The 16,132-nt window shown below is 44.6% G+C and overlaps 2 protein-coding genes across 3 annotated transcripts in view; one reads left to right on the top strand and one right to left on the bottom strand.

Moving 5' to 3' along the window:
* The window catches only part of LOC148500710 (ureidoglycolate lyase-like), a 58,904-nt gene extending 58,091 nt beyond the window's left edge, over positions 1 to 813 (top strand). For both annotated transcript variants that reach the window (XM_088451444.1, XM_088451447.1), the window contains one exon: positions 454 to 813. In XM_088451444.1, the coding sequence (XP_088307570.1) occupies positions 454 to 577 (124 nt within the window). In that variant the 3' untranslated portion in view covers positions 578 to 813. The remainder of the gene's footprint in view (positions 1 to 453) is intronic.
* A 2,438-nt stretch (positions 814 to 3,251) lies between these two features.
* NAA15 (N-alpha-acetyltransferase 15, NatA auxiliary subunit) overlaps positions 3,252 to 16,132 on the bottom strand; it is a 126,403-nt gene continuing 113,522 nt past the window's right edge. Inside the window, exons 18-20 of the mRNA XM_088451449.1 lie at positions 15,616 to 15,759; positions 13,558 to 13,655; positions 3,252 to 4,806 (exon numbers count right to left, since the gene is read on the bottom strand). Coding sequence (XP_088307575.1) covers positions 4,606 to 4,806; positions 13,558 to 13,655; positions 15,616 to 15,759 — 443 coding nt within the window. The 3' untranslated portion in view covers positions 3,252 to 4,605. The remainder of the gene's footprint in view (positions 4,807 to 13,557; positions 13,656 to 15,615; positions 15,760 to 16,132) is intronic.

Here is a 16,132-nt window from a genome sequence, read left to right on the forward strand (position 1 = left end):
CTAAACAGGGCATGTTTTCCAGGTGGTCTCACCGAATTACAAGTGAATAATTAGCTCAACCTGTGGATCTTTTAAAATGTGCCAGTGAGTAATGAGTACACCTGTACACCTGCTGGGTGACCTGGAAAATATGACCTGTGTGGGGTCCTGAGGACAGCATTTGAGAAACACTGATCTAGATATTGTCTGGTGGGAGGCAGGCCAGCCTATTTTCTAGACATTATAGAGTACCAAAAGATTGTCTGTTTTCCAAACTAATGTGCCCTATTGATATAGATCTGCAAAGTCTTAGGATCATGTATTGAGTGGAGGGGTACCGATTTTTTCCAATCTTTACTAATTTGTTCCAAGAATTTTCTACACCCAACAACTTAACTAGAAGCATACTAGTTTTCTCACCACTGCTGCAATTTAGCACCCTTTTGTCCTAAAATGTACTTCTCTTTATTGTAGGGAGAAAAAGAGGCTACATACTGCAGCTGAAATATTTACAGAAATCGTTAAAAAAAGAGATTTTCCTGAATTCATCACTACATACCTTAATTTGGAACATACTTTCCTGTGCGGTAATTTCTGAGTATGCTCAGTGTAGTTGCAGAAAACATTTTGTCCTGTGTATTATTACAATTATTTTCCATATTCTAGCTAAATCATTGAAATAAAATGCTAAAACACATGTGTGTATTAATGTTCACAGGTGTTTCTACAAGAGGCTTGCACTACAGCTAACTCGTGCCCCTTGCCTATAGCTCACACTCAGCAAGGCTCCCAATACCTAAGCAATGGACAACTTGTCTGTGTAATGTAGTAAAAAATGACAAACAACTTATAGTTATTGTAAAAAAGCTATAGAAAGAAATCTCTAGTTTTCCTTGTAATTTATTCATATAAGAAAATATAGCATAAAGCACACATTTGTTAAAAAGTGGACCTATGCTTTAATAGTCTAATATTTATAAATCTTAATACTAACCCTTTTAACATGTTCATTGGGTTTAATTTTATATTTGAAAGGCGAGAAAAAATACTAGGTCCTAAATATAATGAAGTATGAACAAAATGGAGCTGAATTATATTAGAGTTATATGTACTTTTCTGCAGCATGTTGCCATATTAGAGGGGAGAAAAGTATTAAATATAGAAGATACAAAGTGACTGACAGCTTGGCAGACCTGTCCTGTGTGGATTGGGTCATTACAACAAAGGGACAGTTATCTCACAGTAGCTCAAATGACTACCAGAGGTTCCTAAACAAGGTCCTCGAGGCTCCCCAACAGTTCAGGTTTTAGAGATATCCATGGATGAGCACAGGTGGATGAATAAGATTGACTGAGGTACTAATTAAATCACCTGTGCTCAACCATGGATCTCTCTAAAACCTGGACTGCTGGGGAGCCTTGAAGACCGTGTTTGGGAACCTCTGGACATCTGTATGAGATGTAAGTAGAATAAACTATAATCTATAACAAACTGTAGTGAAAACACCATATAATGAATTTTAAAGCTCATGGTACATATAATTTTTTTAGGGTTTAATGATTGTATATAGAGTGTTTTGTAAATGTTTACTTTAGTGTAACATGGTATTCCTGCACTGTCAGTATACCACCTTGCAGGGAGTCTTATGCTACCAACCCTGTAGAGCTGCACATGACATTATACAGTAAGCCCAGTGACTGCTTAATCTATTACTAGTTTCTTTCCTGGTGGCACTACAAATACCAGAATTAATTAAATCACCAATTTGGAATTTGCACTGCAGGTCAGGATTTGGCTATCGCAATCTGCATAACTGATCTTCCCACAACGTGGAACTGCCACCTGTGTGCTTGCTTTATTTTTAGTGCATTAGGCACTACTGTATATGTAAATAAGAGTGCTTGCATTCAGGATCCGGTCAAAATCCTGACTGGGGTTAGACACTAGTGGGAGGGTTAGGGTGCAGGGAGGTTAGGTATATGCACTTGGGAGGAGGTTAAGTTTGGGGAGGGAGAGAGGAAGGGTTAGGATACTGACTGACAAGTGTCTGTATCCTAACCCTGTCGGGATGCCGGCTTCAGGATTCTGACCACCAGGAACCAGAGCGCCAGCATCCCGTACCCAACCCCTAGCAATATAGTGAGTTTGGGAAGGATATTTTTAGGGCATGGTGATACCATGAGGCCTGGAGGAAGTTATTTATGTGTAAAATAAAATAGGTGTGAATTCTTCTGTCCACGTTATTGTAAATATATGTATGTACCTGTAAATATATTTTCTTACAATCACTAGACCTGGATTACCCATCAGCTGCTCTAAAGAGTTTAACACTAGGAAGCAATCTACTTAAAGCTACACGATTTTTGTCCCCTTCACCCCAGAATTGGGCTGGTCATTCTACGTTACATGCTGTGCTTTAAAAACACTTATACTCTCTAAATACACACAAGTACATGGCCACTGGAAGTCTCAATTCTGTCTTTTATGAATATAATATATATACCATATATTTTGATAAATTTATTAAAAAAAATAAATAAATAAATTTTGATTTTGTAGTTCGCATTTGGTAAAGCAACATTAACAATAAGTCTGAAGCTTTTTTCACACTGCTATGCAGGCACAGAAAGGAAGATTACATTCTGTGTCTCCCCAGATGTTTCCTGCCTATATAACAAATAAAGTACTAACTTTTGATACCTTTTTTGGCCCACTATAATGTTTGTGTAAGCAGTTGAGAGTATACCATCTCCCAGCCTCTATATGCAGTGATCATATTCAGAAGTTGTAGTTTCAGGTGCTATAAAAAAAAACAACTAACAGTAACGCAATGGAGTTTAGCTGAAGATGCTCTAACTCGGCCCTCAAGGCCCCCTAACAACCCAGGTTTTAAGGATATCCAAAAGTTCAGCACAGATGGTTGAATCAAATTGGCATGGGTTCTAATTAAGTAACCTGTGCTCAAGCATTGATATTCTTAGAACCTGGATTGTTGGGGTGCCTTGAGAGTTTGGGAACCTCTGCTCTAGGAAATACTGTTCATGAAAACCTGCAAAACTGATACATTAATTTGTTCTATTAATAAGACAACAGTAATGACTAAGCAATGTTTACCATTGGTGACCAATTAATACGTTCCAAAATTCTTGTTGGCTTCATAAAACTTCCCTTTGCACAGCACTGTAGACTGTTGACAGCATATGAAGGCATATACATGATTTACACTAACTTAACAGCTGTAACCGAGGAAGCGCTTGTTTCAATTAGTCAGATATTTTTCAAAAGGTTTTATTGCATTATATTTGGTACCTTATGTTTGACAACAAAAAGGAAATGACATAGGTATCTGCAGAGATAAGAAGCTGGTCTGATATTGGCGGTGGGGGGGGAAACAGTATCTGCTACTCCATTACTAAGCAAGGAGCCTTCTCTGATAACCGAGCAAGAAATAAATCTCAGAAATAAAAGGGCTTCAAGTATTACAAACCTGTGACACTGTGGAAAAAAAATCCAGAGGTATCTAATCTGCAGTACGTTTTATTCTGCATAACATGAAAAAGGCCTGCTGAGGTTTACGTTGTCCCGATAGAGCATCAGACCAATGGGAATCCACTGTCTGCCAATCCAGCTCAGGATTCCATTTTATGAAGATAGACGAGGCAGACTTCTGTGAGACCTATTCAGATGGTGCCACAACACAGTGCATGATTTCTTTTGGTTCTTGCAATACAATTCTGACATGTTTGGCAAAAGAAAAGAAAATGGCTTAAAAAACTGCTGAGTGGGGCCTAGTTTTCTTTTCAAAGAATATTAAAGAGCATTACTCAAGTTTTTTTTTTTTTTTCAAATAGGTTATTCTAAAATTGATCAAAAATAATAAAATAAAAAAACCCAAAATTGTTTAAGCACAAACAACTTAAGTATCCAGAGAACTTTTGTATTTAGATAACATACTTTGTCGTTGAAAGTCCTCTATTCTCAAGATACTTATTTTATTATATGCCACTGAGTGTCACATATCTCTAGGTCTCTGCAAACTGCATTTCACGTGACCCAGAAAACCCAGAACATCTTGTGCTCAATAATAATAATAAAAAAAAAGGTAAAGAAAAATCCAGTGCTAAAACAGCAACCTGACCCTGTGCAATGTCTGAGGCGTCTGCGGAGCTCGACCTACACGGCAGGCTCCTCTAACATTATTGGAAGTGTGCTGTCTGAGATCAGTAATCTCTAAACAAGAAAACAAAACCAAAAGCACAAAATTGTAAGTAATATTTCTGCCACACACCTGCTCTGACGCCTGTAACACCCTTTTATCTTTCTAAGAAACTAAATCCATTTAAAAACCGGGTATTTCATTCTGATTTTATGCCCTCAAATTCAAATTTTAGCAGCAAAAGTTATTTTTTTTAAGAACTTGATCTAAGGATATCCTGTAATACAGCTTATATGTATCTCTCTTCAGCAGGATATAAAAAAGAAAAAAAAAAAAAGTAAAACAATCTTTAAAGGCAACAATTCTTTTACTCCTTTCATTCTCCAAATAAGTTACAGAGCAATACAGCAGGTGCGTGACAAAAATATTAGATTGTTGATATGGTCCAATGTCTGTTCGATATCTGCTGTTCACATTTCATTAGCCAGTTCTTCTGGTTCTGCAGAACTATCTCCGTTAATTGTGATACTCATGTCCTCTTCATATCCAGGCGGCATGAAAGCTAAAGCATAAGGGAAGAGCTTGTGGCAGCTGACTCTGTACGATTCCGCAGCATCTTTGCTGTCTCCTAAACTGCCATCACGCAAGGCTTCTAGCACCTCCGTGCAGGTCTGCAAAGCACAGCAAAACAAAAATCATTTTACCATGTGTTCTGTAATGCCAACCTGTGCTACATCATACGTTGGGCAAACTTGTGGCTCTAAAGCTGGTCTTGATCTACAAGCCTGCTGGATCTTGGAGCTCCACCTGTTGTACATTACAATCACAGAAGTATGGTCACTAGTGTGTTAGCTTTTTGCTGCCTGGATTTATTTAACCAATTATGTTCCAGACATAGAAATGAAAATAAACTAGTAGTAGCAATCAAGAAAATCAAAGTGAAAAAAAAAAGGGATTGCATAAAATTAGGTAAACCAAAAATACATTGGAAAACCAGTGGGTGGCACAGTGGTTAGCATTACTGCCTCACAGCACTGGGGCCCATGAATGTGATTGCTCCCAAGGACCTGTGTGTAAAGTGCCATCTAATATATAAATCATTATATAAAGATAAAATGAGAGATATGGTAAGAACTTACCTTTGTTATCTCTCTTTCTACAAAGTCCATAGGGACCACGGGGAGACAATGGGATATAGGTGATTGAGTCATCTGGGCACCACGCAGTTAAATTTTTCTCCCATATGCACTGGGTCTCCCTCCTATATCCCGACTCCGGGCCAGAGGCACCTCAATTTCATAGCAAGCCAAAGGCCGGAGGAGGATAAAAAAGAAGAAAGTCTGGAACACACAAGAATTACATTCTCACACAGGAGACGGAAAAAACTGTGACCAGAGCGAAGCCCATCTGAAGCACAGGTGTGTCAGTGTGGGTGCCCTGTGGACCCTAAGGACTTCGTAGAAAGATAAAGGTAAGTTCTTACCATATCTCATTTTCTACTTCAAGGTCCATAGGCTCCACAGGGAGACCATGGTGATGTTCCAAAGCAGTCCCTTTAAGGGTGGGGGACGCTCCTATGCAGAGAGGAGAATCCGCCGCCCAAAGGAAGCATCTTGATTGGCAAAGGTATTATATGCATAATACCTCAGAGAGGTCTGGACAGAAGACCACATGGCCGCCTTAAAAAGCTGTACAGCCAAGGCGCCACAGCGAGCTGCCCACAAAGGACCCACAGACCAAGTAGAATGAGCAGTAAGAGGGCGGCACTGGAAGGCCCTTAAGTTTCAGAGATCGTCAAGCGAAGCCATCTAGCCAACGTTTGTTTATTGGCTGGCCATCCCTTCTTGTCGAATCCGTAGAGGACAAGCAAGGAGTCTGACTTCCGAAGGCAACTGGTACGGTCCACAAATCCTGAGAGCATGTACCACATCCAATGAGGCCTCACCTGCCCAGAGGTCTAGAGAATTAAAAGGCCGGTACAATAATTTCCTCATTAATGTGGAAACTAGAAACCACCTTAGGAAGGAACCCAGGGCGAGCCCGAAGCACCGCCCTGTCCTGGTGAAAAACTAGAAATGGGGAATGGTAAGAGAGCCCTTAAGTCTTACACTCTTCTGGCGGAAGCAATAGCCATAAGAAAAACAGTCTTAGCTGTAAGCCGTTTGAGATCCACTGAGTCCAGGGGGTTCAATGGAGGGCCCATAGGACAACAGCCAAACCCCAAGGTGCCACAGGAGGGACAAGCGGAGGCTGAATGTGAAGGATACCCTGTAGGAAAGTGCAGATATCAGGAAGAGGCGCAATCCTTTGCTGGAACCACACTGAAAGAGCAGATACATGCACCTTCAGCGAGGCAAGGCTAGACCAAGATCAAAACCAGCCTGGGATGACGCCATTGAAAGCTGCACCCTGTGGTAATTCCTGGCAGAGGAAGGCCCATGGGTAGGCCCCTGAGGAAGACATACGAGGCCATCCAGCCAACATTTCATTATAGGCCGGCCATCATTTCCTGTGAAAACCAGAAACCGCAGACCACCAATAAGGAGTTCGATTACCATAAGGAACTTGAACGGATCACATAAAGCCAAAAAGAGGCCGGACCACAGTCAATGAGGCCACACCAGCCGAGAGGACTGGGAACTGAATGGCCGTACCATAAGTTCCAGAATAATATGGAACCTAAAAACCACTCTAAGAAGAAACACAGGGCGAGAGCAACTCACACCCTGACATGATGCCCTCCAGAAGAGGGAGCCACATGAGAACGCTCCCAATTCAGACACTCTCCTGGTTGATTTAAACACCCTGAGAGAGAGAGTTTAAACAATAGACCATGTAATGGCTATCACAACTAGCGGTTCCATTGACTGTCCCCGGAGGGAACAAAGAACCACTACTAACTCCCCAGGAGTCCCTAGGGAGGACAAGTGGAGGCATAATCCAGAAAACACTCCAAAGGATGAACTGGATACCAGAGCGGAGCAATTCCATATCTTAACCATACCGACAGTGTAGAGATCCGCACCGTCAGGAAGGCCAGGCTAAGGGTGAAACCCAAGCCAGCCGGAAGGAATGCCAGAATATCTGGAAATCCTGGACACCGGAGGATCGTATCGACAGGTACGATACCATAAGAATTATGTATTCCACAGTCCGTGGCAGATCCCAGCAAAGTCTGGCCTATCTGCTCTAAACATCTCAATGAAGACAGAGCCAGGGAAGCCCTAGGACCACAGTAGGGGCGCAGTCAAAGACAAACGATCCAGGTCCAGGGAAAAACAAGGACCCTGAGACAACAGGTCCAGATAGTGAAGCAGTAGGAACGGAGCATCGATGAGGAGACTCCGAAAATCTTAGTACCAGTGATGTCTGGGACAAACTGGAGCCCCCAGAAGGAAAGCCCCTCCGTCTCGAATTAAACTTCCGAAGACCTCGAGGAAGAAGGGAGACCGGAGGACACAGGTACACACCGGTAATGTGTGATCGAGTCAGAAGGCCATGATGATCAATCCCCTCAGGGAGGCCCCCTCTGCTCACCAGGAGTTGAAACCTCTCTTGGAGAAGAGACTAGTCCCCGGGATGCACGTTGTGACGGCTGAGGAAGCCCGCTTCCCAATGGAGAGCTCCGGGAATAAACACTGCAGAGTTGGCCAGGAGAAGACCCTTGGACTATGTCAGAATGGATGACATTCTTGACATTGCCACCCAACTACCAGTGTTGCCTAGATGGAAGCCACTGTTGTGACACTGTCGGACTGAACCTATTCAGGTTTACCGTGACATATGGGTTAGGCCAGAGTGAAGGTCCAAGACAGCCTAAAGCATCAACAAGTTAAGTGGCAGGGCAGAAGTGACAGATGTCCAACTGCCCCGAAACGAATGCGGACCAGACACTGTCTGTAGCAAAGAAAACCCTGGACGAGATGGCCATAGCCACCCGGACAGAGACCAACTCGCCTCCGGAGAAAGTATCATCGTTCGAACTGCGATCCGATGGAAAAAACTCGATCCATCTGGAGGGAAGTCAATTATGGCAAGGCCTGGAATGGAACTGAGCACATTCCACCCTACCAAAAGGTAGACACTCTGGTAGACCGCGCATCACAAAGAGTAATGACATATGTCGACTGCGTAGATATCCGCACACTCCAAGCTGAAGAGTGGAGATCTTGTCTTACGCCAGAAAAATTCTCAGATTCTGAGAATCCAGCAGTGCTCCCAGATGAAGAAAACCCTGTGAGGGATGCAGGGAGGACTTTTTCTCCGTTGACTAATTATCTGTGCCGAGAAGAAGCCACGGTTATCCTGACCTGGCGGTAAGGTACCTTGGTGATCCTGCTAAAAGCAGGAGACCGTCCAGAGAAAGGAGCATTCGGATACACTGAACAGGTGAACTGTCAGAAAATCCATAAAGCTGGTAAACCCCGATGGAGTTGAGGACAGCCCCACAAGGCAGAGCCCGAAACTTACAAGTGTTGCTGTGGCACAGCAAACCTGAACCCATGCTGATGAGAGGGCTCTGTATGTACCCGTAGGTACGTATCCTGAATACTCAGATATACCATAAAATCCCCAGGTTCCAAACGTCGGATGATGGAGCATGGACGATTCCACCTGAGTCAAGGCACCGTTGGAATCTGATTCAGGGATTTCAGACAGAGTATAGGCAAAGGAGGACCAGTCGGTCACTGCCCCAGAAAGAAAGTAGAACAACCATTCCCTCACTGAGATAGTGAGGTTGGCCGAAATAGCTCTGCTTACCACAAAGACTGTATAGCTTTCTGGGATTGTAAGGCCCTGATCGGGTCTGAAGAAGGGCCCGTGTAACAATGCCTGCGAGGAGGCCGTCTGAGCAATGAGAGGCCGTTGAGAATCAGTACCTCACTCTGGAATTCCCCAGATGTAGACCTGTCCCGTCAGGCTGAAGGTATATCCTCAGGTGTAGAAACAGGGTCGTCCGGAAGTCCAGGACTGCTCGGTACTGGATATGGTAGCCCCCATGGAGGCCGACAGCCTAGGAAAAAACAGGCCTTTAGGCTGACCCTGAGGACAAAAAGACTTAACAGAGTTAGTCCGAATGTAGTGGGAGTAGCTAAAGACGGTATCTCCCCATTAGTGATACTGCCAATGATGCAACGATCTTGTCAAGGTCAGGACCAAACAAGATCTTCCCCATGGAAGGAGTCTGCACCTCTGCTTTCCCATAACGCAGCCATAGGGTATTGCGGCGGATACAGTCGCCGCCGAAACCCTGAAAGTTAGAAGACCGGCATCCAATGTAAGTAATCCCACATATGACCACTGCATATTTTATGAGAGCGGCAAAAGATATTTGAACCCCAGACGTGTTGGAGGGGAAAAACGTCACAAAAGCATCACCATGCGATGGCCATGGTAGGACGGGCAACAGGCCCTGAAAACGAGTACATCGATTTCAGGCAAAGTTACCACCTACGGATCCGTAAAATCCGTCCAGGCCGGGAGGCGTATTAATGCCTGTAACCCGACGATTAACATACAAATCCATCCCAGAAGGGGATTTCCATTACTTGTGAGGACCCCCAGGGAATGGGAAACAGGAGGCCTTTGTGACTCCTCATATCTGGCGACAGCCAGACTCCCGCTATGAGATCCACCCGCTGGGCAGAAAACGGGAGATGTATGATACAGGTGCAGGATCGACATTCTCTATATCCAGAATGAACCTGGCCACCAGCCCCAAAGCAGAGATAATAAAACTTGAAATCGGCTCCCCCCATGTGAGAGGGAAAGAGCAGAATACACCATCCAGTTCACGGCAGAGCCACTGGGAAGTAACCACAGGTCGTATATCACGCCAATTAGTATTTCGTATAAAACGACATCCACCAGGGTGGCCGTTGTGGTAATCCCTGCAAGGGGAATGACAGACCGATGTGGTATCGGAGGTAATTCATGTACTGTGAAAAACCCTGGCGGGGAGCGATAGTCTGTTGCACAGGGGTAAATTGCAAGAAATTGCGAGATACCCCGAGTTCAAAAGGGCAGTATGGTGAAGTAACTCCAAGCGAGTAACGACAATGGGGCCCGCCCGGCGATCCTCAAAGGAGAGAATCCTGAGAAATAAACCGCCCTTTAAGGGGGTCGTGCAAGGGGCCCAGCACCAGATGGTGCCGCATACATAAACCTTTCTGAGTTACAATCCTCCGCACTACTACCTGCAGGCTATGACTTGCAGGATAGCAATAATGGGTGCAGTATCGTGTGCAATCTCCTGGTCAGATATATCTGACTATCTTGACGGAAATATTAAGCAGCGCCATACCGGTCCTGACTGACGCTAAAACTAGCTGCAGGGACCCATTATCAGCGTATGCAACTCACAGTTCCATCTAAAATATGGCAACGTGCAGCACGCAACAGTATGTGACAAACCTCACAGATATTAACAAGTATATATATGTGAGGTCTCAGAACCACCCCAGGCACACCTGTATTAGGGCAGATAAAGAAAAGGGATAGATATACACTGACAGGTGAGAGAAAAAGCAGACAGTCAGCACTAGCATAAGTCACATACAATGCAGAAAAATATATATACATACATTTGCATGACATATAATATACTGCACAATGTCGCTACATTCAACTGCCCAGATTCAGTGTCTGGGAAGGCTATAGCGCTGTGTACACTCACCCAAAATGGCCAGGTACGCAGGGGGACTGGGCTCACTGTCATCCTAAGAGTTCTGCAGCACCACAGAGAAAAAATGGCCACTGGAGACCTCAGAAGAAGCGTGGCCCGCGGAGGAAGCAGCTCAGCAACGCCAGACTGTAGCATTGAAAGGCGCGCTGAGCAGAGGGGAAGAGCCGCTAGACAGGGAAGGCTTCCTCCCCTGGCTAGCAATTAACCCACCGGGATGCCGGCTCCCGCTGCCGCTATAATCCCTGGTGGGCTGTGGACACGCGGGGTATGCCTCCAAGGAGGAGGAGCCCGCCGCCACCGCTAGCGCCTCCGGTCTGTCCCCAGAGACCGGAGGCATAAGGCTGCATGTACACGCGGGTCACCGCAACCGGTGACCACGCGACTTACCTGTCCCAGTCGATCCGGCAGCAGCCCAGGGATTCCTCCAGAGCCCGGCTAGTACAGACTCTGGGGTCCCGCTGCGATCCCCAGATCTGTACTGGCGTCGCAGCGCCGGCGGGGTGTAGGAGCGGCAGCTTAGACGTCCATTGGACAGTCTGATGCTGCCGCTCTGAAGAGTAGTAAAAACTAAAAAAAAAAAAACCTCTTAAAATAAATTTTAAGCTTAGGGGCTGCTAAGCAGCCCCCCTGCAGTAACGGTGACCCGACTCCGGCCGGGCACCAACTTAAACTGAGGTGCCTCTGGCTGGGGGGCGGGGTTATAGGGAGAGTGGACCCAAGTGCATCCTGGGAGCTAAAAGCTTTAACTGCGTGGTGCCCGGATTTGGTTCCCAACCTATACCCCAAGGTCAACCCTGTGGACCCCCTAAGGACCCTGAAGTAGAAATGGCAGCGGTTACCTTTATGTCCTTGAATTAGGTATGTTTGGACTTGGGAGCTGGAGGTTCGTCCTCCTCTATGACCAAAGCCGAACGTACGGCCTGTATCAGTCCTGGAATATACATTTTTGACTTTGAGCCCTCTACACGAGAGGTGGAGCCTGAGTCCTCATATTGTGTAGACTGAGATGACGGAAAATGTCTTTTAGCAGATCTAATTTGGGGTGCATCCCCCTGCAGCAAATCCGTAAGGTTTTGCACCGTAATAGAAAACATATTGACCCATGGAGGATTAGAAACAACCTATATGGGTACAGCCGGCTGAGGCAGGCTCTGAGAGGGCACAATCTGCTCCTGTGGGAACCCCAGCGGGGGAAACACAGGAGGGACTGCCAAGTGTCCCGCAATGGCTGTCAGTGCTTGAGCAAAGCATGCCGAGGGAGGCTCCTGTGAGGTGGCTGAGACAGTAGTAGAGGGACCTGGAGGAGTATAACATCTCACACATAACCCCTCATGTATTATGTCTCCCTCACCTAATCCTGCAGTACACTTCTTACAGCAGGTCAGGAGCCAAGTTTTGCACGTCATCCTCACTACCAGACAATGTAGAGCAGGGGTTCCCAACCACGATCCTCAAGGCACACTAACAGTCCAGGTTTTAAGGATAGCCATAGTTGAGCAAAGGTGACTTAATTAGTACCTTAGTTATTTTGATTTTACCATCTGCGCTTAAGCATGGTTATCACTAAAACCAGGACTGTTAGTGCGCCTTGAGGACCGAGGTTGGGAAACACTAATGTAGAGGAAAGCGTGTACACTGTAGGTGACCCACCACACAGAAAGAATAAACTAAGGTTAAATACACACCCTGACAAAACTTGTAAGGGCTCAGTGACAAAAAGTACAGGGAAAGTAAAATGGCTGAAAGAAATACAGGCAGATAGCGCTAGCATAAAGTCACATACAATGCAGAATAATAACACCTGCACAAATGGCACTACTATTCAACTACCCAGACTCCATGTCTGGTAGGTTATAGTGCTACATACGCTGACCACTTGGAGGAGAGGTATATAAGGGGACCTGGGACTCTGCACCACCTTGTGAGATCTGAGACTTAACCTGGAGAAATGGCCGCCAGAAACGTCTGAGGGAACGGATCTGCATGAGGAGAGCTGCCACTGCCCTAACCGGACCGCAGTGGAGAGGCGCGCTGTGCAGCGGGAAGGAGCCGGCTGTTCAACAGGGAAGGCTGCCTCCCTTGGCCGGAGATTAACCCCAAGGACGCTGGATTCGCGCCCTTACATATCCAGCATGTGTTCCTGGTGGTCTAGTGGAAGCGCAGCTCCACCCGCCGTCATCCAGAGGGAGTCCCCCTAGCCCTGGGGGAAAAGACTGTTGCTCAGCGGGTCACCACTTGCGGTGACCCACTGCTTACCTGCTCCCCATAGCGCCCGGCCACAGTCCAGGGATCCTCCGAGGTCCCTGCTAGCCAAGATCCCTGGAGGCCCGCCGAGATCCCTGGATCAGTATCGGCGTCTCGCCGGCGGGGTGACGGAGCGGCAGCGCGGACGTCCCCTGGACTGTCTGCGCTTGAAGAAATCTTCTTAAAAATAAAAAATCTTCAGGAGCTGTGTTAACAAGCCCCCCGCGTGTCAGTGACCCGACTCTGGCCGGGCACCCAACAAAACTATGGTGCCTCTGGCCCGGGGTATAGGAGGGAGACCCAGTGCATCCTGGGAGAAAAATGTAACTGCGTGGTGCCCGGGATGTCTCCATCATCACCTATATCCCATGGTGTCCCTGTGGAGCCTATGGACCCTGAAGTAGAAAAATAAACAAATGCTATATCTGCAGGAAGGAATTGAATAATCTTTATTTAGATATACAGTGAGGGGGAAAAGACAATGTTCATTTACCTGGAGGCTTCGGTTAGTCAGGGATTCATCCAAGGCTGTGGCCAGCTCTACTGCTCGTTTCTGACTAGAAGGATCCAGATAGTACATCATTTTGGCAGCTGTAACAAGATGACTTATATTAGCCAACATGACTTAAGCTGGGTACACACCTTACAGATATAGCTGCAGATGATGGTTGTTCATACACACTGTATGATCATCTGGCCATGCCTCTCCCTCTGCGGCCTCTGCTGTAAGTGTACGAGCGGGCGGTTGACCGCCTGCACACACAGCCCTATGTACAGATATTTTTCAGTGTGTACCCAGCAGTAGACTACACATTAATCATGTACACAAAGTGTAAACATACAGAATTCTTGATTACCAAATAGATTTAAAAACGATGTAAGCACCAACAGGATCACAGAACTCAAGAGGCATGCCAAGCATTGCTATATGCCACATCAATCAAAGTGTGGCACATTCTCCATGTTATGAAATGTTCACTTAGGAGCAATCATGTTTTGGTTTTAGAAAAATTACCCTGAAATGTTTTGGATTTCCTTAAAAATGGTTAAAAACAGGTAAATGTATTTTTAAACGCTTTTTGTTTCTACATTAGTATTTCTATCATTAACATTCATTTATTCATTACAATTCAATATTCTAATGATCATCTCATAGCAGTCAACAATAGTGACCAAAAGCTTCAGTGCGCCGAATGGCTAAAAATAGAGACAGAGCAGCCGCATAAGCACAAGGCAGTTTAATTAATAAAGACATGGTGGCACAGCAGTGGCAGATGGGATTTCTAATATTTTTCTGGGGGGCCACTTGCTAGCACAGATATGCTTGTGTATAATGCAACCCACAGAGTTTTTTTTTTTTTTGGGGGGGGGGGGGAGGAGAGGAGAGAGAGAATCAGTGATAAGGTGACACTTTCTGCACGCTTTCCCAATAGACCGATTTAGCAGAACCACCACCTAGCTAACATTTGAAAACTTGGTCTAATCTACAACTGCAGCTGGGAGATGTAGTCATCCCTACAGGATGCTGACAGTCACTATACAGACAGCGGCAGCCTGTCAGAATCACAACAGATTGCGGAGGTAATTATTAGGCAGGGTTAGGGGTTATGGTTAGGCTGCAGGACGGGAGTGTTAGGGTTAGGCTACGGGAGGGGAGGTATAGAGTTTTACAAAATCTGCCTGGGTTCTGATTGTCAGGATGCCGCTGTTGGCATCCTGACCGTCGGGATCCCATACCCAACCCGCAGCTTATATATGCATTTATAACAGGCAAGATCCTACATTAGAAATGAAGCTTACTACCCATGAGGATTTAGTAAAAAAAATGAAAATAAAATGAAAAAAAATTGGTAATCCAAAACACGCGAGATCTGACGTTCCCAGAAATTAATTTTCATCTCTTTAGGAAATCTAAAAGTTCAAAAATGTTTTCCTCGGCGCTAATATAAATATTTCTTATTGTATAATAAAAACTTAAACAATTATGCATACAATCATACAAAAAAGAGAAAATACAGCAGCTAGTTCCAAATATTGAAAAAAAAAAAAGAAGTGTGGACCTGTGCTAATAAAAATTATATTAAAAAATTATATTAAATAAGCTTATATTTTAGAACACTTACCACCTCCTCCCAGTGTTATATAACCTTATTAAATATATTTTTTATTAGCGTAATTGCAAACTTTTTTTTTTTCTCGTTTTGAGATTGGCTTTTGGCAGGCGGAACCGAAAATCAACATGGTTCTACCTGGTACTCCAGTACTCGCTTCTGTGGGTTTCTCAGAATCAGAACAGCTTCTTTCTACTTAGTTTACTTTAACTGCGCAGGGTAACCTGACACACCGCAGCCGATGCACTTCAGTTCTCTTATGCCTGCGTGACAGTATTGCTGCATTTATCAAGATTTACTAATTTCAAAGGCAACACTTAGTCAATTCCAGCACAACCAACCAATAGACACCAGGTTAGTTGCGCTGGAATCTGTGATGGATATTTGGCCAAACGAAAATTAAAACCAGTTATCAGACTTTCACAAATTGAAAACATTACCTGATGATCTGTGCGGTATTGAGTCCATGTTTGCTTTCAGGAAGAGGTTGTTAAAATTTGCTGGACTTGTTTCACCAAAAAGTCTGTTCATTTCTGCCTTTAACACTGTTCTAACGGATTCATTTAGTTCTTTGCTCTCAGATACTGTTAGAAGAAAAAAATAAAATATAAGCAAAAATATTTAATGACCAAATAAGTCTAGACCTTTGAAATAGTCAATTCATATAAATTTACCACCTTCGTGATAATGGGACAAAAGCATAGCTATCAGTGGCTGCATTCCTCCAACAGCCAAAATGTCTGTTAATCAACAAAACTAATAAGCTAGTAGCTGTTTTTTTTTTATTTTTTAACAGGGGTATATCTGAAAAACCTGGATTGTATGCAACAGAACTGCAAAGGCATGCTGTCCAAGAACTGCTGTACACACTAAACATTTAAAAAGAGCGTTAGAAAAGATTACTCCATATCAAAATGTAAGAGGGAAAAACATTGTGCATTACTGTACAAACAAAAT

The sequence above is a fragment of the Taudactylus pleione genome, unplaced genomic scaffold (genome assembly GCF_031769625.1).
Source record: "Taudactylus pleione unplaced genomic scaffold, aTauple2 ptg000548l, whole genome shotgun sequence".
Taxonomy (NCBI): Eukaryota; Metazoa; Chordata; class Amphibia; order Anura; family Myobatrachidae; genus Taudactylus; species Taudactylus pleione.